We start from the raw sequence: 20,094 nt of genomic DNA, 5'->3' as shown, positions 1-20,094 counted from the left end.
TATGTTATGAAAAGCTCCCCTTCCATATTTAGCTAATAAAAATCTATCTCCCTTCTTTGAATCAATGACAAATCAATACGGATGGGGAGAGATCTGTTGAGCTGAAATACTGAGTCTTTATGTAAACTTTTAAAAATTAAAAATTGCAACTCCAGAAAACAAGACAGCAACTAATGAAGATAAAAGATATGGTATGTATGTACCTTTTCATGTGTTCAACAGTATTGATGCAGTATTTTATCCTTATTTTATTCTTAGAGGAGACAACAACATTCAAGTCTCCCTGGCCAGCTACCACACTGATCTGGTTTAGAGAAAAAGGTTCCAGATTGTCTGCACAAATTCAAGAGCTGCTAAACTTCCAAAACCATATTAGATTACCTATATGTTTGTGTGTTAAGGCAAATAAAAATCAATCATCTAATGGCAATTAGAAAATTCACTCTCTCTCTGCCACTAGCTCTGAAGGAATTATATGGTCTATATGCCCTGGAAGTCAGTTTTTCCTAGTATAATCTCATCATTCTCCACTTAGCCTTTCTAGCAAGAGCTGGGCCTTACAGAAACAAATTAACCCATGAAATTATTTTTTATTTCTGTTACTGTAGCATTCAGGAGTCCCAGTGATGGATCAGACTCTCAATGTGCTGGACAGTATATAAACACAGAACAAAAAGACAGTCACTGCCCCATAAAATACGGACTCCCAATGCTGGCATTCCAAAAGGCTTTTCAGAAGAGTGAATTTGTTTATTTCTATACTGCGAGGCAAAATTAAAACTAAAAAACAAAAACCTGTATTTTCTATTGCTGCCATATGCATTCAAGAGTTTTTATTGACAAATTTTAAATATTTTTTAGTTTAAGTAAAATGGCAAGTACTGAGTCCATAATAGCACACAGATCTAAGCACTTATATAGCCACAATCACAGTATTATCCAAGTACTGCCTAGTCTCAGAATGTATTCTGAGACAAGAGGCTAGTATTAGTACCCTCATTTTAAAGGTGACGAACTGGGGCTACAGTGCTCATCTATTCATATATGCAGTTTAAATTCTATGAAAAATAAACTGGGTATGTGTACTTAAGAGTGACAAATGTAAAAAGTTGGAGGGCATCAATTTATCCAATTAGAAAAACTAAGGAGAATAATTACAATTTACTGGCTTAGTGGGAGTCGGTGCAAACTTGGCTTGTCACAGACCACGTCACTCATCCTTTTTTGAAGCTAATAATTAAAACAAAGACCAGCTAAAAAGCCCCTGAACGACTGTTTGCAAAGCTGTTTTAAACCACTGGCTAGAAAATGACGCAGTTTAAAGCTTCAGGAGAGGAAGCAAATTCAAAGGAATTTGCATCTGTGAAGCTTCTAACACCAGTGTGCGAGATCTGATAATCTGCTAGATATTGTGAGGATTGGATACTGTGATTCGTCACAACACAGGATTGTCCTGCTACTGATTCATAAAATAGTTACTAGAATGAACATTACAGAAAAATAGCAAGTACTCCGTGGTTTCTTTAATTTAATATTCTTTACAGGCACTCTAGGTAGCACTGCAAAACATCGACGTTATAAAATTAGATGTTAGATTAGATTTTAAGATGTTTCAGACAGGGTCTATATGTTCAGACACATTTGTACAGGGCCTACTACAATGAGCTCGAATCCTGACTGAGACCTTTGGGAATGACAGTAAGAATAAAAAAATTACTGAACGTATTATTTGATACTTGATCAAATTCCTTTCAAAGTTTAATCTATAATTTGTTGAAATGGACTTACATGTTGATACGGTCAGGTTTTATTTTAAATGCTCAAAAAGACCTTCCTCATGAACCTATCAAAACTGCAGTACCTCTCCAGAATTTTAACACCTTACTTTTGTAGCTAAAAAGAGACAGCCCAGTAGCTGAAACTGACTGCACTAAACATTCTTTTACTTATGCTGCTTAAAAATGTTAGTAGCTGCTTTTAAATAGCAATTTTATTGCCATAATCTGTGTCAAGAAGTAAAATCTGCAAGTCAAACAGTAAATATATTTTAACAGCATGAGACCTAGGCACTTTGGAATACCATTAAGTTTTACTTTACCTCCTCACTCTTTGACTTATGGAGAACAAATCCTTTTTTCCATTGCCCATCAGCACCCTCATTTGGTTTACGGATGTTGAACTCCACTTTTGCACGATCCTTATTCTGAATAGCTTTCCATTCATCCAGGGTCATTTCTTTTGGGCCTTCTTCCTTAACCTCTTCCACCTCATTCTCTCTGAATGAAATTCATTTTTATTATGATCACTTAATTTCTATTCATTAATATTTTAAATAACTATGCATAGCAAATCCAAAAACAGTGCATCAGTATCAGAATATAGGGGAATTCATTATGTCAAAGATTTCGTAGTAGTTATTAGGATACAGTAGAAAACCTTCAGAACTCTGCCTTACAGAAAGGGTATGTTGCTTTTCAAAAGTAACAATAAAAACTCAGCAACAGCAGAACAAAGTGCCTCTGAACAACAAAATGGGAGTACAGCACAGTAAACAGTTTCAAGTTGTAAGGCCCAACATATTCCTATACCCATTAATTCTATTTTTCACAGCAAATGAGATTTTTACCTTTTGACATGGAATCAGTTTTTCAGATGTCCCCTAGCAGATGATGAAAATAAGACTGGGATGGCAAGCAAATTAAGTGAGGGACACCATCATATGCTATTCTTAGTCTTAGCAATTTTTCAAATACGTATTTTAATAATTTTGTTTCTTCATTCAATTTCTAATCTTAAAATGCACAAAATGGTTTACACCTCCACCAGATCACAGTTATAGTCTCACCTGCCTTGAAACAATAACTGTAAACAATTTATGACCTGATTCCTAAGTTTTGCAGTTTCACTCACTAAGTGTCTCTGATCTCTTCCAAAAAACAAACAAAAAAAAACCCCACCATACACCCTTATTTTGTAACTTAAATAAATACTCGGTCACTGTGTTGAGTAACTGATTGTGCTAATTACCCATACTGAGAACACAAATGCTGTACCTATTTCACCTAGTATGTTTATATGGGTCAAATGATACCACTAACATTCAGTATTTACATTTCATTGGACTTCTTGGGAGAATGGTGTACATAGGCATATGTAAGATACTATAAAAGCATCAAGTAAATGAGAAAGTTTCTTGTTATTTAGCAACCTTAATTTCTGGTGTGATAATGGAAAGGGGTTTTTTTATGTTAAACAAAGACTCAGACTTAAGCACTCAGCTGAAGCGGTTCAGCTGTTCCAGAGAACAAGGTTATGGAAAAAGATGTTTGGCCATGTTAAAAAACTGTTTTCAGCTACTCTGCTGAGAAACCCTAGTATTCCATGCTTTGGAGGAAGGATCTGAAATTTGGCAAAGAGGATCACTCAGGTTTCAGGAATGTGCCTTTTGCCATCTCTGTGAAAATTAGCCCAATGTGGAAAGATATGAGCCTCCAAAAAAATCTCCGTTTTTGCACATGTTCAGCAAAGACTTCTTTACAGTTTGGCAGCTACATTCTCCAAACATTCTGTATGCACTCAGCATGCTCCATTTCCTCAACACAGCTCCTGAGATCAGACTGCATGTGCCATCCCCAAAGAGTAACTAAGCATGCTGCCTCTAGGGGCACTGGAACTAAAAAACAGGAATGTCTGCCTTGCACCCTCAATACCACTTGGTGCCCACGCAGCATGGATGGAAAAGGAAGAAGCTCAAATGCAGGAGGAGGAGAAGGGAAGTGATGCTGGGCAGATAAGAAAAAAGCACGGGCAAGATGACTAGAGGCAACAAGGAGTAGCGGGGAAGGGGACAGGAGCAGAAGTGGCAGGTAGATGTGGGGGGGGGGGGGGGAACAAGGGCAAAAGGGTCTGTAACCACTAAAGCTCACTCTCTTAGGGCATGCTTACATCAACTGAACTATGTACGTGTACACATGACAATGTTCCTCCTGCCATCGTAACTTGCCTGCTACACCAACCTAGTAAAGCCACCTCGACAAGAGGAGTACAGCTTAGGCTGATGCAGTATCTGTACACTGTCTGCCGCAGGGAGTGGGGAGCTGAGAGCCCTGGCAGTAGCTGGCCTCCAACTGGGAGCTCCATGGGGAGTTGAGAACCTGGGTAGCTTGGAGCTTGGCACCAAGCCGAGAGCTCAGGCTCTCAGTCCCCCACACTGCCCCTCTTCAGTCAGTGCAAGCACTCCTAATGAGGACACACACTACACACAGAAGGACATCAGCGTGGACATGAAAAACTGCAGCAATTACTGCAGTGTTGTAAGTTGACCTAAAGCAGGGCTGACTTAACTCTGTAGTATAGACTTGCCTTTAGAAAACCTAGAATTGATTTAATTATTCCTGAGTGAACTTTCTGTTACTCTCTAGCAGACAGCTGTGAAACCCACTAGCACAGTGTCTCCCCATCTCCTTCTAATGGCAGGTACACAACCGTCTTCCATTATCAGTTACTCTATTAGCTCAAGCAGGAGAGGACTACTGTGAATTTAAAGATCCCAACCTGCTGATGACCCATGGGTAGGGTTGTCAATATAGTTCCATATTATTTTTTTCTGTCAAGTTTTAAGCTTAAAAAAAATCCACTTAGGAAACTGCATCCAGAAATCATGTTAAAAGAACATTAACGTGACAAAGTCAAGCACTCAGAAGTTAGGAAATTCCAAAATTAAGTTTGCTTGTACAGCACTAGCCTCTCTTGTGCATATGCATTATGATAATGTATTTAATTACATGATCACATATTTTCCCCCTTCTGACCCAGCCTCATTTAACACAAGATGGACAGCACTCACTGATAAGGAAGATATTCAATATATCTTTATTCTTTATTTTTAAATCAAACTCTGTGCTGAAAACAGTATCATTAATTTCTTCTGGGCCCTTTCTATAGTGTTTATGATAATATATTGCTTTACAAAACATGAAAAATTTTATCTTCACAACACTCATGTGAAGTGAGGTAGCATTATATCCATCGAGACAGATATTAAAGCCACAACTGTCAGAAATGTAAACTAATTTGGGGCATTAATTTTTTTTATTTTAATGTATTACCTCATTTACATTTAGGGCCTGTTTTTTCATATTACTTTGTTTTTTATAGCACTTCATACATTCAAAGGAGAGCCCCCATTTACAACATTTGTGCTCACAACTGCTGCAACTCAGACCCTGGGGCCTGGTCTACACGGTGGGGAGGGAATGGATATCGATCTAAGATACGCAACTTCAGCTACGAGAATAGCATAGTTGAAGTCAACGCATCTTAGATCGAATTAAAATTATTTACTTCGAGACCTCGCAGCACAGGATCTACGGACGCGGCTCCCTCATCGACTTTGCTTCTGGTTCTCGCACTGCTGGAGTTCAGCAGTCAACGGGAGAGCGATTAGGAAAATCTAATTATCGCGTCTACACTATGTGCGATAAATCAAATCCCCAACAGATGGATCGCTACCTGCCGATCCAGCGGGTAGTATAGATGTACCCTGATTGTCTCATGGGGTAACCAGAAAATGAGAAACCTAGGACTGCCTATGAAAATTTTTGTTTTCATGACTTGCAGAGCCAGGGATAGAACCCATCTTTTCAGGGCGGCTTTCAACAGTATTAATCACATCCTTTCTCTACTTGCAGTTCCGTGCCTCATTCACTGCACATCTTCCAACTTCCACTACAAACAAGGTAGGGGTCCTTACAGACAACTACAAAACCTCGATTCATCCCCCAGAGCACAGTCTGTGCATGAAGCAAGGGTCGTGTGTTCTTGTCATTTCACAAGAGCGCCAAATTAAGGTTTCACAGGCAGCCTTAATTCTGGCGTTTTCTAATTTTGAGGGCTTGATTTTGCAACCTTAATGTTCTTTTAGTGTAGGTTTTTTGGCTGCAATACATACTGCCATTGAATCAGACAGCTTTGCACCTCATAAATCAAATACACAAGCGACTAGTCTCTTCCTCCAGCACTGGAAAATTCTCTAGAAATACAAAAAGCTACAGTAAGTCACTGCACTGGCCTTTTCTAATAAATACCAGTAGGTCATGATGTGCGTAAAGAGGGACTTTTAGAAGTTATTAGCACTCAAGCCAGGATTTTCTCAATTCAAGTATATTTCTCCCCTGTTAGTTCATGCTACGCTGAAGTCATCAGTTGTGGCAATCAATTCCTTAATATCATACGGCCATAGTGGTTTCAATATGAGATCAATCAGAAGGAGAAAACTGAATTCAAAAGGTCTTTACTTACAACCAAAGGAATAAAACAAAATAATAAATTAGTGCCAAAGTAGTTTGGATTTGTTTAGTTTTGCCTCCCTCGTCTCCATTTCCAACAAGAAGTTTACCAAATACCTCATTCTAAACTTTTAAAAACCTCAGAGAGCTTTCTATAAAACCTCTCTCATTAACAAGGGGTAAATAACTTTAATTTGGTAGTTTAAAGAACATTTTTAAGTAAAATAAGTGAAGTAAAATAATGTTGAAGTGTATGATCATGCTTTCAGAGTGCTGAACAAACATTTAAAATAAACCTAACGTAAATAAATGAGTTCAGCGTAAACTCCAAGATATATATAGCTCTGTACAAACAGAAACCCTATTTATGTGAGAACACAACATCAGTCCCCACTTACCCACATCATCTCCATTCTCATCCAGACAGTTCTTATGCTCCCACTCAAGCCTGTTTAACCAACCATCTCTTATCTTCTTTGCATAATTCCCAGTTTCCATGCTGTCTCAGGTGGTGGGGGCAGCCTCCCAATGGAAAATTTCCCTTCCAATCTGTTCCATGAAGCTTATGTAAACTAACATCCACAGTTAACTTTACTGATCAGTGCCTGAGTTACCTTCTACCTATTTGTCCCAGGATGTCTCTTCTGTTGGTATCCTGCATATTTTACTAATGGAAAGTGTCTACATGCTATTTAAACAGATTACAAATTGCTATTCCAATTTAGCGTGAAATTCTACGTAAACCACCCCAATAGAAACACATCCTAATTCAACAAGAACACTAATAAATGTATTTACTGCTCTCTGAAGATGTATAGCAGTGCGTGAGCTTGCAAACTTACTTTCTTATTTTCTATCCCACCCATCTTTTACCTAAACTTGAACATATTAAAATTACTAGACTTCTTTCTCCTACTTTAGCATTCTATACTCCAGATCTGCTTCAAAGGTACCTAAGCTACTCGATGTTGCAGGGGAAACCTGGTTTTCATTAAATGCAGCTCACCTGAGATTCATACTAGTTTGCTACTCAGCATGCTGGAATAGGATATTACTCCAATAACTTCCAGGAGAAGCAAAAATTGTTTGATCAACTCTTAAACATATTTAATATTAGTAATTAGTCCGTTTTGGTTTGAAACACTTATTTTTAAACACAAGGTTTAATGATGACAAACCGTAAGCTTCTAATATGTCCAGTAAAATATGCTTAACATTACAGCTATTGAAATTAGTGGTTTTAGTTTAACATAATTGTTTTCCTATAAAGTATATATTGAATGTGATTCTGGGAGGCAAATGCAAGACTTCCATGTGACTCACACTGTAAAAATGATTTTCAACATGAACCAGACAAACTGTTTAAATAGCTTTAACAAGTAGTAATGGACTCAGTACCAAAACTCCAATTACATCAATGTAATTATTTTAAATAAATAATTTATCAGTAATATGTTTATCATACTATTGCTCTCAACACTGATTTTTCAAAAACTCTGTTCTGACTTAGTAGTTGGGCATTTTGGATGATGTCAAGAGCTACATTTGGGTAAAGAACAAAATGTTAACATTTAAAAGGTGGTATTATTAAAGCCACAAACAGAAGCATGCAGTTTCATTCATCCACTCAACTTCACATCAAGTGTTCCAGACAATCTGTTTTAAAGAACTTTTCTATATTAACAACTGATTTATCATTTTGGGTAGTGGGAATCTAGTGCATCATACACACAGTTCTGCAGAAAATGCAGTTATCTGTAAACCCTCCCTGTTGGGTGGATCCCTACTTCTAACCCTGAGTAAGTCTCCCTTCCACAGCAGATTTTTGTGTTACTGTTGTGTTGTTTTAGGGGGCAAATCTCAAAACACCAACATGCAGTAAGTGGTTAGACTGAGCCAGAAATCCTTGGAAATGCATCACATACACTCGCCTCAGGCTCTGGACGACCAGTCAAGATGTTCCGCATCCTGAGCACTTCCCCGCCATCCCTAGTGCACGGGAAATCTGCTGGTGGATCCACTAACCCCACTTCTGCTCACCTACATACTAGAAGGTGAGGATCTTCACCAAAACAGAGATGCATGGGACATGAGGCAAACCACACTTCTGCTGTACCAGAGTCTTCCACAGCCTTACGGGGCAAAATTTGGCCTTTAATATTCAATCTAGGAACGGACGAGGACAAGGAATGGATCACTTGATGATTACTTGTTCTGTTCATTCCCTCTGGGGCATCTGGCATTGACCACTATTGGAAGACAGGATACTGGGCTAGATGGACCTTTGGTCTGACTGTTCTTATCTAAATTTCCTCACTGAATAATAAAACTTTGTCCTCTTCTTTATGATTATTCACAAAGTCATTAATGAGAAAACTGACTGGTACTACATCCCTTCTTAGAATTTTCTTAGACAAATGTATACTTCGAGTTACCTTCTAATCCAGTTGTCATTTCTTATGATATTGTCACATGGAACCGTATCACGTGCCATACTAAAAAATTGACAAACTACATCTCATTATCTTATCAGAGTTTCACATTACGTTTTCATGAACCCCATGTCCCACTACTGATTATCTTGTTTCCTATAGCCACTTGCTTTTATTCAACCAATCCAACAGGTGTTAAAAATCACTGATTTCCAGTTCTCTGGGTCCCTCTTTCTTTGAGGGTCAAGTTAAATTAAATTAGAAGTAGTCACACATACACACAGCAACAGAACTGGGGAGACATGCAGTATTTTCAGAAGTCTGGCCATCATCAATACAACTATTTTGGAAACCCAAAAGTAAAAAGAATTGCTGCCTACCAACTACCTCCTCCTGCGTAGTTACTCTGCTCAGATGTGGCTGGGTAGCTTTCAAGTTTGTTTGTTTTGATTTGAAGATCTTATTTTGGAAGCATATTAAAACTATAATTTAACAGATTACTAGCAAAATAAATCTGAAGGCAGCTTAGTAGTTGATGAACCATTAATATGTAAACATCTAGAAATAAAGGTAGTTTAGAACATGTCCCTCTTCTCCCCAGTCTTTCAACAGTACTGTGACCATTTACATATCTGTGGAAGAAATGCCAATGGCACCATGGCCAAAGAACCCAAGAAACTAAAAAGTAAAATAGCTAAAAAATGGTACATGAAGAATTGAATTGAAGAAAGTTGTAAAAAGAATAGTACTCACTTATTCTCAGAATCAGCAGGTGGGTGTTCCTCTCCTTCTGGTGTTTCCTCGGTCACGTTTGACTGATCCAAATCACTGCAATTAAGAGATTTTTCTTCGAACCAGCACTTAACTGTTTAAAACTATTAAGATGTTACCGAATCTCTAACTCAGACTCACTTAACAGTCATGAGTACAGCTACATTTTAGGCACAGGTATTTTTAGTAAGCCATGGAGAGGTCACGCACAGTAAACAAAAATTCAAGGCCTGTGACCTGTCCATGACTTTTACTATATACCCCTGACTAAAACTTGGGGAGAGCTGGAGAGGTGCAACTCGGGAGGGTGGCCTTGGGGGGCTGGTTCCCTACCCTGCTCCTGGAAAGCAGGGACCCTAGTTTTTAGCGCCACCTGCTGCCTCAAGCCCTGATTCTACAGCTCCCACTGGCTGGGAACTGTGGTCAATGGAAGCTGCGGGGGCAATGCCTGCAGGAGCTGAGGGAAAGGAGTTGCTGTTGCCCTTCCAGGGAGTGCTCCCTCACCCCCCGACAGGTAAGCAACCCCCAACCCCTATCCCCAGCCCTGAAACCCCCACACAACCAAACTCCTGCTGCTCGGGAAGAGGGGGGGCCCCCCAAGACTGCCCTAGCAGCAGCTGGCACACCTGGCCCAGAGGCTGCCCGAGAAGTCACGGAGATCATGGAATCCATGTCAAACACAGAGCCTTAGTCATGAAGTTAAGTTTTTCTCACTATTTCATGAAAAACGTGAGTCTCTTTATAGATTTAAGAAGGCCAATTGCTGCAATTTTCTGGGCAGTTTTCCCAAGTCTTACATTGCTCTTAGTATCAATCCCCTTTACTTCAAGTATCCTGCCCCTTCCTCAAATGTAAAACTGACCCAGGCAGAAAACTGAGGACTAGAAAGACAATGAAGCCCTTGAAAAAGTGTAGATGTAAAATGATGCAAAGTGACAATCACTGCTTTTCAAAGAGTGGAAAAGAAAAACATCAGTTTAAACTTAGAGTCCAAAGTCCAAGTAACCCCAAATATTACCAGCAAGTTATTAGGTAACTTTTTGCTTGTCATGTATTAATAAGGTTTCAAAACCCATTTTAAGAAAATAAACTAATGCTGTTTCCACTAACACCGGAGACTTAAAAACTCCCACCAAAAAAAATACAAATTCCAGAGAGGAAACTACTTTTTTTTTTTAAAATATTTTATAAACAGTGGAAACTGGGGGACCTGTTTACATTTTTCTAATTTAAAATTTTAAAAGTTTCAAAAAGTTACGGATTACTAACGTTAGCTCATCTTTGACGGTTCCCCAGTTGTGTGATCCGCTGCCACCACGTTTATCCTCATGCTTTAGGCCACTGAAATGGGAATGTGAGAGAGAACTAACAAAACTGAGTTAACATAATAGTGTCTTCATACAGAAATTCAAAGGCAAATTAAGAATTGTATTCTATTAAAGGCTAGTGAAAAACACAATAAGAAGAGTTTACATTTAAGACTTACGATCTATCACTTCCACTATGCCTGTCAAATTCACGCTTGCCACGGGAGTCAAAGCCATCTCCTCTGCCCATTCCACGTCCACGACCACCACGTCCACCTCTTCCGCCTGGACCACCACGACCACGCACAAGTCGGTCAATAATGGGTCTATTATAGAACAGAGGCCTTTAAATATTACATTTCCAAAACGTAAAGTACAGCTCACAGAGCCTTTCAATATATTTGTTTTTAAACTCTATGCTGTTTACCGTTAGTCGAATATAAACATCCATTTACGAATACTACCATCTAATTACAATATGAAAAAATAGCACTTTAAATGCAGCCCAAGTTCTAGAATCTTGAAACAATGCTTTAAAAAGTCAACTGCATACCTTATCTCATCTCATAAATCAACCATTTTTTTGTAAGCAATACAATAAATATTACAAGAACCACATATTCTCTTTAATAATGGTCGTTCTCCCCCAGCTTATTTCTTTAAAAAGTAATGATATTTTCATTAGAGTACAATTGCTTAAAAATTATAATACCTGGTGGCACTATATTTAAAACACACAATTCTGGAATTCATACAACTTGGGCCTTGTCTACACACAAGCTGCACTGGTCTAACTAAAATTAGTTTGAAAACCTCTAAATAAACTGACAGAATTCCCTGTATGGACATACTTATACTGGCTTAAAACTTGATCTACAGGTTTAGCTTTTGACTGTAAATTGACATATGTTAAACTGATTTAGACCTATAATAGTGTCCGGACAGAGTTCTGCACAAGTTCAAAAAAACAACACCTTTAGTTAAAATCAGTTCAACTGTGTCTTTAGACTAGACCTTGGGTCCACAGTAATCTGGATCAAGTATATAAAGAAAGTCATGCAATAACGATAAAGATAGTTATTCTACTTTGCATGATTACAATCTTTTCTGATGAAGTTAACAAAATTAAGATACCAATATTCTGACCCAACCAGCTCAAAGATTTTATTAATTTTGTACACCAGTAGAGGGAAATAAGAGTACTGACCCAAATCATCACAAAGATTGTTTGCAAGATGAAAAAGTCTTACTTATCCACAGAAAATTCCCCTCCTTCACCCTTCTCTTCAGTAGGTTTATCGAATCGGCGTTCACGAGGCGGTCGTCTCTCCTGTCTCCTCTCAATAGGCTTGCCTTCACCCTGAGGCTGCTGTTGATCAGGCCGTCTGCCAATTCGTCTTATACCTAAAATAGCAGACAACCTGCATCAGCAAATTATTGAGCAACCAAGAAATCATGACTCTACCAGCACAAAAGCAAAACACAATACAGAATTGACATTCAGGTTTTACTTTCAATCTCCTGATGGCCAGGGGTTTGGGAGGATTTCCTTTTATAAGTAATGTTTCGTCCTTTTACTACCACAATGTAGCAGCTTGTGGCTTTTTTTAATTGGCTCCTGGAAAGCGGGGGGAGGGGTCGAGAGTCAGGAGTGCACAGCAGGGCCACCAGTCCCAGACTGCACGCCGAGGAGATCTAGTCACATAGAAATTGGGGTTCTTAGGGATTGGTTCATTTTGGCCTTGTTTTCAAATGAGATTAGCTTGATTTTTCCCTTACTGTGAAGTCAGGGTGCTTATTTACCACGTGAAAGTTGGCAACTGTGCTTTAGATGTGTCACTGCTTTGAAGCACATTAGAGAAAGTAAGTTAGCATCTGCATCAGATGCACTAGAGCTCTGCTCTGAGGTGTGGATGGATGAAAGTGCCTTTACATCATCTTTCTGCTCCATCCTTACTCATCCTAGGACTGGTTAAGTGGCTGGGGATTGCCAAGGTCCCATGTGCTCTAACCAAGCATCCTCCTACCCCAGATATTATTGTTTGCTATTTGTATTACTGTGCTGTGTAGGCATCCTACTCACAGACAGAGACCCCACAGTGATATACAATGGACATACTTTTCCCTCTGCCTACCAAATGGTGTAGAACCAGCTATTCTGGCTCTGTGACAGCGAAGGATTCACCCAAACCATTACAAGCTTTAGGAACACTTTGTGCCACCAGCATAAGTTATTTTCTCCCTGCAGGAGTTCACTTTCCCCACTCCCATTTGCAGGTCACTTTTAAAGGGCTATTACCAGTTTTTCACTGTGGGATGTCTGGAGGACTCTAAATGGACAATTGTATGGTACTGGTCTTCCAGAAAAAGTTCGCTTACTGCTCTTTAGAATGAAAATAGTCAGTTCACCATAACAAATGTGTTATAAGCTTGTTTCCCACTCTGTCATTATCTTCCATAACAAGCCAAATCATTTCAAATCAACAGAAACAGCTTGATTTCTATGTTTCTCTCCTGAACACATTCTAGTTAGAGAATTTTAGATATTTCATTTCCCCATTTTACGCTATTAAGGTTATTTTCATGAAAAAAGAACCTTTGTTTATTGGTATTAATATCCTCTTGCTTTTCGCTCCTTATGTGGAACTAAGTTAATTGATATCTTTAAAACTATATTATGTCATAAAGGTCATTATGACTTCATAAATTATGATCAGAAGGGGCAACAACGCAAGGAAAAGGAAACCCTGCTTTTAAGCAAATCTCTTTTGTATTGCAAAGTTCAGAATGCTAAAAATATACAGAGGCTGGTTTAAAAAAAAACACATTTCCATGAAACATCAGCTGCTTTAACAAAATCAAAACAAGCAGAAAATAATGTATATCAACACTAGAAAAAAGCAACACAACTACTGAAATCAGTAAAAAAATATATATATACATATGATTAAAAATTATGATTCAGCTTTGAACACAACAGCCATATTCCCTATGAACCTACTGTTTTGTAGGCTCTTATTCATAAGAGTCGAACCATGTTGTCTTTGATCTCAAATTTAAAACTGCCAAATTTCACATTCTATTATAAGCCAACTGAACAACCGCCTGCAGAAAAAGCAATGCTATATTTGGGTGGAGCGATAAGAACTACCACATTCGTAATGATATCCAAGCCAAACAAACACACACAAATGACTTCCTTACCCTGCAAACTTATTTTCAAGTCCCTAAACTCTTGCTAAATAATCCTTTTCCATATGAAAAGATGGAAGTTAAACTCACTGATACTTACTTTAATAAAACTCTTCGGAGGAAAGGAAGTATTATCCCAATTTTACAGATGCACAGGTGAGGCAAAGAGAAATTAAGTGACTGGTCTCAGGCCACAAAGGACATATGTTGCAGAACCTGGAACTGAACTTAGATCTCAAAAGTCCAAGTTAAGTGCTTTCAGCTCCAAAATCCTAATTTCTAGCAGCCTTTTTTATGAGTTCCTGAAGGTGCAGTTCCATCAGCACTTACAATTTGAGACTAATATATTGGGGAGGCAGTTTAGACAATGTTATGACTATTTATGACTGATGTTTGTATTTACACATGTACTAATATACAAATTTATCCTAGCATATAAATTAAGAATGTTATTAAAAGTGAAATAAAACATTTGTATTCTAAAGAAAATCAGTAATGCTTACAAACTTATGAGTGAATTTTTCCTTAATACAATATGCCACATTTTTAACTCCCTCTACCTTTATTATTTCACTGAATGGACTTGCCCCTGTTGGTCAGGAAGAAACAAAAAAGTCAGGCCCTTATAATATGACAGTTGTCTTAAGGGTCAAAATCTTACCGTTCTGCAGCTTTAATGTATTACCCACATTTAAAAATCTATTTCATGAGGGAAGACAGAGCAAATTTATGATAGCTGGTCTTTCAAAAAAGCTACCAGGTTAGTAACTGTCAGTTGGTATTTTCTGAACCTGTTATTCCACTGCTCAGAAAAAAATCCAGCTACCAGACTTTGATGTGCAAGATGTCCATAGGCCCAGAAAACACATTTTTTATTTTTATTTCCTATTTTTCCTTCACAAAAGATGCTTTACTTAGTATTTCCTTGGTTAAAGTGACATTTTGTTAAAGCTATTCTTGCTCTTACCAAAAGTTAAAAGAAGCACCCAGAGACAATATTGCAATATACTTTTTCTTAAAAAGAAATGCAATGTGTTAATCTTTAGCACTGTAATTATTTCTAATCTTCTGGGGAGTAAGATTTTTAAGAGCTCCTTTAGTTTTGGTTAAGTCGTAATTATCCTACAAGTTTGCCAAACAGCTCTTTATCCAAGTATTACCAAGTACTTTCAATACACTCAAAAATTATATGAGCATTACATATTTAGGCCACAATCTATCAATCATGCATGTGCTGAAGTTTATACACATAAATAGCCCTCTATCACTGTCCTGCTAGGGTACCTTTGGCAAATATCTTCCCTCCCTATGCCTCAGTTTTGACATCTGTAAAACAGGGGAAATTATTTACATGCCAATGAACTATTCACACAAAATTAAGTTGTTTTTTTTTTTTTTGCAGGATCAACCCATAAAAAAATAAATCAAAGATATTAATTTTAATGTCACTATATTTTTGTATTCCTTCACTTGTTCATAAGAAAAAATAAACTTTATTATAGTCCACAGAAATTTTTACCATACACTCAAATAAATTTAACTTCAGCAGTAACGCATCTGAAAGACAATGTACTTTTATTACTAATCTCAAGCCAAATTCAAATGATTCTTTAAAAAACCAAAACAGTATTTCAGAATGAATCTGAAAGGCTATAAACTAATACTGAAAAGAACCCAGAAGAGTGTTAAATTTACTATTAAATGGGACATGTCTTTAGAGATGCAATTTAGGCTTAATAGACGATTATTAATAAGTCTCTAATTCGTATTCCCAAACGATTCCTTACTCACACCTCTCTTACCAGTTCGGTGAGTACTCCACTTCAACAATGAAAATTTTACCACAACTGGGTCCAAACATACACAAATAAAGACGACAGATGCACCACAAATTAAACGGCTCCATTTTGAGCTTCCCAGCCAGCGGAAGGCGGCGGCAGATAGCTTCGGCTACTGCGTTAAGGGAAGGGGATCGACAACATCCTGAAAACGCACGTGGCTCAGGTATAATAATTAGCTCAGCTTCACTAACACTAGCGCGCGGCTACGATGCTTTGAAAAGTGATGCAACTCCCTTTGGAAAAACAGACTCGGCTGATAATGTTCCGTCCCAACACTTTAAGCGTGCCAAGCCTCCCCGACACGCGGCTGCCATCCCACCCAGACCCTTATCGTTAACAGGGACATCCAGCCTTCAAACGTCTGTCGGTGCAACGCTCCGGGGCCACAAGTACTGGGTAACATACAAGCACCAGCCGGTCTTACTCAATTCTCTTTCCTAGCCCTGCATAGGTGGGTCACCCCAAGCCTCCTCCACCCATCCCCAGCAATTAACATTGTTAAAAGGCCTTCAGCCCACCCCCTCACCCCCACTTGGATGCAGCACCCTCCTTCCCAACAAACATGTGCGACAGGCCTCACTTCCCCCCACGTGGGTAGAGAAGCAGCGGCCACGACCTACAACTACCCCACCCCGCCACCCCAAGGAGCAGGTGGTGTCTCGGTGGGGATCTAGCAGGGGCTGGCCCACCTGAGGCTTTAGTGACTCCAAAGTTCAGCCTGAGCAGCCAGGCCGCGTGTGGGGGTGACGGGCTGTCACCCAACGGCGGCGGCAGCTCTCCCCACTGCGGGGGGGGACACCGCTTGTAGCGACACATCTGCAGGCCGAAGGGGGGTTAGAGACTCCGAACCCCGCATCAGGGGGTACAGCCTCCCTCCCCACTCCAGCGCAGGGAGAGCTACCGCATGTCTCGCGCCTGAAACTCCCCCCGCGGCGCTCCCGCCACCCTGGCGTATTTGGGCGCGGGCCGCATGGGCCGCCTCCCCGCTCACCTTCCTTCCTCAGCGGCGCGGCGGGCTGTCCGCTGCCCTCCTCCCTGCGGTCGCCGGCGCCCCCGGGCGAGGCAGCGAAGGGGGGCAGCGGGTTCTTGCGCTCTTTCTGCGACTCCCTGCGCAGCTGCTTGGCCGCGCTGCTGCTGCCGCCGCCGCTGCCTCCCCCAGCCTGGCCCGAGCCCCCGCTGCCGACCCCGCCAGAGGAGTTGGCCTGGGCCGCCTGCCCGCTGCGGGCCCCGCCGCCGCCGCCCCCTTGGCTCCCGCCACCGCCGCTCTCCTTCCTCCGGCTCTCGGCCGCCCGCAGCACCTCGAAGGGGTCCGACTCGTCGTCAAAGAGCTGGTCAAAGCGGTTGGTGACGACGCAGCCGAACCCTTCTTGCAGGTGTCCGGGCATGATGGGCCCCTCTCGGCGGGATCCTCCTCCGATGCTGCCCAGGCCCCAGCCCCCTGCTCGCGATACCACACAAGATGGCCGGCCCCAAAGAGACCCGCTTCTCTTCCGGCGCCAGGAACAGCCGGGGTTTGCCGTGCGCAAAGCATGGCGGGAGCTGGAGGCGGCCGACCGCGACACGAGCTCGCGCACGTGGAGGGGCGGGACTACAATTCCCAGTATGCAGCGCAGGCCCCGCGTGCGTTGAGGGGGGGCTAAGCACGTGTGTTGTGAGGGGTGGTGCACGCGCGCTGGTGTGTGGCGAAAGGAGGCCAACGCAGAGCCGGAGCGGGGGCCCGGCCGGACACTTGTCTCGCCCAGGCCCAGCCTCCCCCCGCCCCCGCTGCAACGGCTCCCCAACAGGGCCACCCACGTGGGCCAGGCCTCCCCTGCCCCCAGCGCCTAGCACTGTGCTCATGGTGGCGGGGCCGCAAGCTGCTGTTGTGAGGGAAACAAGGCCCCGCACAGCCCAGCCTCCCTGCTGCTGCAGCCAGGATCGTTATTCATACTTGGCTCCCCCTCACTGTAAAGGGTGTTCACAGCCTGTGCAGGAAAGAGCCACGGATCAGCCCCCCTCCCCTGCCCCCCTTCCCAGTGTATTACCATAAATAGGATTGAACACTGGTATGTTTCATCACACTGATCTTGGTTACAACAACAGGAGTCCACACTGGAGCTGAAACTGCCCTAGCCCCTGTTGTGTTTGAACACAGATGGGTCCTGCTACAGGGGCACCTACAGCTTTTAAAAAAAAAAAAAAAAAAGGCAAAAGTGATGTTTGGTTTCTATTGTTACAAGGTTACTATGAGTGAGTGAAAGGGGGAAATATACTGTGATTAACAACGTGCACCTGAGGGCACCTTGGGGCCAGTTTCACTGTGCACTTGTTTCTCCCTCACCTGTTGTGAAAGAGAGACACTTTTAATTTAAAACAGGGAAATCTGACTGTAACCTCTTCCAAGTTATGGGGCAACTCAAATTTGGCCTTGGTAAAATCATGCTTTTAGAAAAGGTAGAAGTGTTTTATAGGTTTGTTTTAATGCCAGTATAAAGTTACTTTAAAACAAAACTTTGGCTGCAATATTACCTCACTCATATTGTCTGTTTGTAACCCAGACATTTAATGGTTTACAATAGTAGAAATAAATTGGCTTTGAACCTAAGTGAAACTATGCTGTTCAGATTTTTCTACTTTCAAGCCTGACAAGATTTTTAATTGTTTTTTAAATTGACAATTTTTAAGTCTCCATTTTACTTTGTACCATTTTTTTTAAAGCATAAACTTGTCAGCCATCTCAGCATGGACAATGAAAGTCTATTTTTTAGGTGTTAATAACTAAGGCTCCACTTAAACAAACAATGAACTCTGCACCATACTGTCCCCTCTTGAAACTCTGTGCAAACAGAGGTTTGCTCATATGGCTCTCTCTAAGCCTGAAATGGGCTCCACAGCTGACATATATGTAACACATCCATTAACAATATGATCTGAGCTATGTCATTAACTCTACCTACCATACTGCTGGTGTGATGGCTGCCATCTTCACCAACCTAGAGATTGGTCCAGGGATCTCCAGAGCTAAAAGCAGGAGTCTTGGCAACTTGAGCTATGTGCTGTAGATGAGGGCTGTAACATGTTAACATCTTCTGTTACACATGAGATGCCATCTGTGCTCATAACACACACTAACTAGTGCCAGCAATGCCCCTCTGCCATGTACACTGGCCAAACTGGACAAATCAGATGTCAAGAATTATAACATTCAAAAACCAGTCGGAGAACACTTCAACCGCGCTGGTCACTCAATTACAGACTTAAAAGTCACAATTCTTCAACAAAAAAACTTCAAAAACAGACTCCAATGAGAAACTGCAGAACTGGAATTAATTTGCAAACTGGACACCATTAAATTAGGCTTGAATAAAGACTGGGAGTGGATGGGTTATTACACAAAGTAAAAACTATTTCCCCATGCTAATTTTACCCTACTGTTACTCACACCTTCTTGTCAACTGTTTGGGCCATCCTAATTATCACTACAAAAAAGTTTTTTTCTCCTGCTGATAATAGTCCACCTTAATTTATTAGTCTTGTTAGAGTTGGCATGGCAACACCCATTTTTTCATGGTGTGTGTGTGTGTGTTCCTACTGTATTTTCCACTGCATGCATCTGATGAAGTGAGATTTATCCCACAAAAGCTTATGCCCAAATAAATTTGTTAGTCTCTAAGGTGCCACAAATACTCCTCATTCTTTTTACTGATCAGTGGGTTACGCTAGCAATAATCAGAAATGTATCAAAATTTAACTGTTGAAATGGAAAAACTTCATGAATACAGGAACTGCCTTAAAGAGATATTGCCAAGGTTGGTAAATCTACAATTAAACCTATTTTTTAAAACATTTTTGCAAGTTACACCACATTTTAATGTATAAAAAGCACACATGCCTGAAAGTTATTCAGCATCTTAAGTACTTTAAACCAAAAGAAAAAATGACTTAGTATTAACATGGCTCAATAATCACAAGGGCTACAGTAATATAAATATCAAGCAATAAGCAAAATCCAAGTAGTTGATGCATTCTCAACTCATATCTAAATGTGATATTTAAAAAAATATATCCATGTCAGCTACCTACTCAAAACACCTCATTACAGGCCCAGTTCGTTTACCCACAGATAAGGAGTCAGTAGAGAAACATTGCATTTCAGGATTCCACTGTGGGTGTGGAACCATTTATAAAATATTCTTCAGCTATCCTTCCAAGGACATTTAATGCTACTTTTATAATGAGACAGAAGCCATTTATAAGGATAGTTTAAGGGATTACTCAATTTGGC

General features: G+C 40.5%; 1 protein-coding gene across 3 annotated transcripts in view; it reads right to left on the bottom strand.

Annotated features, from left to right (window-relative positions):
• The window catches only part of SERBP1 (SERPINE1 mRNA binding protein 1), a 29,494-nt gene extending 12,171 nt beyond the window's left edge, over positions 1-17,323 (bottom strand). Inside the window, exons 1-6 of one of the 3 annotated variants that reach the window (XM_050963543.1) lie at positions 16,822-17,323; positions 12,048-12,201; positions 10,977-11,123; positions 10,760-10,855; positions 9,473-9,547; positions 2,099-2,276 (exon numbers count right to left, since the gene is read on the bottom strand). In XM_050963543.1, the coding sequence (XP_050819500.1) occupies positions 2,099-2,276; positions 9,473-9,547; positions 10,760-10,855; positions 10,977-11,123; positions 12,048-12,201; positions 16,822-17,215 (1,044 nt within the window). In that variant the 5' untranslated portion in view covers positions 17,216-17,323. The remainder of the gene's footprint in view (positions 1-2,098; positions 2,277-9,472; positions 9,548-10,759; positions 10,856-10,976; positions 11,124-12,047; positions 12,202-16,821) is intronic. The other 2 variants (XM_050963541.1, XM_050963542.1) reach the window with 2 other exon arrangements.
• Positions 17,324-20,094: the final 2,771 nt, after the last annotated feature.

Source organism: Gopherus flavomarginatus, chromosome 7 (genome assembly GCF_025201925.1).
Source record: "Gopherus flavomarginatus isolate rGopFla2 chromosome 7, rGopFla2.mat.asm, whole genome shotgun sequence".
In the NCBI taxonomy this organism is placed as follows: Eukaryota; Metazoa; Chordata; order Testudines; family Testudinidae; genus Gopherus; species Gopherus flavomarginatus.
Note: the sequence above shows the minus strand (reverse complement) of the source record. Positions and strands in the feature narration are given on the sequence as shown.